Source organism: Austrofundulus limnaeus, unplaced genomic scaffold, assembly GCF_001266775.1.
Source record: "Austrofundulus limnaeus strain Quisiro unplaced genomic scaffold, Austrofundulus_limnaeus-1.0 Scaffold341, whole genome shotgun sequence".
NCBI lineage: Eukaryota > Metazoa > Chordata > Actinopteri > Cyprinodontiformes > Rivulidae > Austrofundulus > Austrofundulus limnaeus.
The window spans coordinates 462,109-464,046 of record NW_013952743.1 but is presented as its reverse complement, the minus strand read 5'-3'; the positions used below and the strand labels follow the sequence as shown (position 1 = coordinate 464,046).

At 37.1% G+C, this 1,938-nt stretch overlaps 1 protein-coding gene across 1 annotated transcript in view; it reads right to left on the bottom strand.

The window, feature by feature from the left end:
* Nucleotides 1–1,497, bottom strand: part of cnot11 (CCR4-NOT transcription complex, subunit 11) — a gene marked incomplete in the record, with an annotated part of 7,355 nt that extends 5,858 nt beyond the window's left edge. Inside the window, 2 exon segments of the mRNA XM_014022742.1 lie at nt 555–890; nt 1,473–1,497. Of these exon segments, the coding sequence (XP_013878196.1) occupies nt 555–890; nt 1,473–1,491 (355 nt within the window).
* Between the last annotated feature and the right edge of the window lie 441 nt (nt 1,498–1,938).

The window sequence follows — 1,938 nt, the reverse complement described above, 5'->3', positions numbered from 1 at the left end:
AAGGGTGCAGCAGAAATAAGAAAAATTCTTCAGTCTGCCCCTTACATTAAAAATAACTGCAAACAATTTAGGCTTAAATAATCTCCAAATTTGAATTCATTTATTTTTTATTTAATTCATTCATTAAAAGGAAAAAAAGCAATAAAAAAGTAAACCAAACACTAAATGAAAAGGGTGCAGCAGAAATAAGAAAAATTCTTCAGTCTGCCCCTTACATTAAAAATAACTGCAAACAATTTAGGCTTAAATAATCTCCAAATTTGAAAAAGGCAAAACAAAAACATCAGGTATCCTTCATATCTCCTATCTACAAAACATTTTATGGCATTACACTTTCCCAATAAATTTAACTTAATCATCTTCTAAGACAGGTTGTTTTAGAGGTTTCTGTATCTAAACAATTCCACAAACCTGTTCCCTGAACAGTGCAGCGATACAAACACTAGTTTGAAATAGAGGTTTTTACAAAATTTCCACATTAAACCTAAAAGTMTAAACTAAACATTTGTTAGTAAATTACAGTTTGTAATGTTTTCCATCCGCCCCGGACCTACCGGACAGCGCCTTTTCCTGCTCCTCTCCGGCCGGCGCCGGGTTTAGCAGGTGGGCGAAGACCGCTGCGAACGGGTTGGCGGCGAGCGGCTCGGTTCGGTACATCTCCCACAGTAGGTAGAGGGCGGTGAGCCGCTGCGAGGAGCTGGGCAGCAGGTCCGGCTGCTGGAGGAGCATGACCAGAACTGAGCCCACCCTGAAGTGTTCCGCTTTGCCAAAGTAGTGATGGAAGTGAGTGGAAAGGCTCTCGAAGGTGTTGGAGCAGGCCTCCTCCGAGATGATGCTCAGCAGGTTAGACAGTTCCTTCGGAGCGAGGCTCATGGTCTCCCCGCCCGGTTCTGTTCAGCACAGTTTTAGTCCTCTGAGTTATTTTTCAAGGTAAACAATAACTCTACTGTCTCCGTGACAAAATGTGGACATCGGTGTTTACAGCAGAAAGGTGAAACTCATCACAAAACCTTAGCATTCTGCAGCTGTTAGCCGCTAACTTAGCTTACAGCAACGTGAACGGACAACGAGCAGTATCCTTGCTATACTCAACTTTGTACTCCAGAAATTCAATAAAAAACGATTTTATGAGTACAAGGTAGTCTCGTGATACCACAAAATTTACGACAAATTAAACGTCCAAGACAGCGAAAGTTTTTAAAAACAATTTCCTCACTGTACGGCAGCACTCGTTTAAATTTCAAGTTTGACCCGTTTGCTGACCTTTTCAGTGAGGTGAATCATGGGTGATGTAGTTCTATTGTCGGGGTTTTACTTCCGTTTGAAACGAGGGTAGTGATTAAAACAAAAGCAACACACATATGTTTAGTTACTGTATGCGAAAATTAGACACCATAAATATCAACCAAAAGCGTTGAAACTGACCAGAGAACTAGCTTTTCTTGTTTTTTGTCAGCAAAATTGTTATTTACCCAGAAGCTCTTGCGACATTTCCTGTTTTTGTCCTGTCAAAGTAAAAGCATGCACAGTATTTCCACGGAAATAGGTGAGGTTCTAGTTTTTTATTTAAAATAAAGATTTTATATAATATAATATAATATAATATAATATATATTTTAATGTATCTCTGTGGCTTTGTAAAGTATTGTGATTTACTCTTTTCTTATATGAATGAAATTCAAAAAAGTTTAAAAATGTTATTTTATTTAACCCTGTGATGAAGTTATAAGAAATTGTATCATCCTACAAATAAATCAATGTGTCCTCCTTATATTCAGTTATGTCTTATATAGCTATATAACTTATGATGGACTATTTTTAATCACGTTTTAAACAGGCTGTATGAGACACACAAACTAAAATCTTCAAGACACCAAATCTTGATTATATGATCAAAAAAATTCTTAATTATCTCAGATAAATGTTATTTTTGTTTTG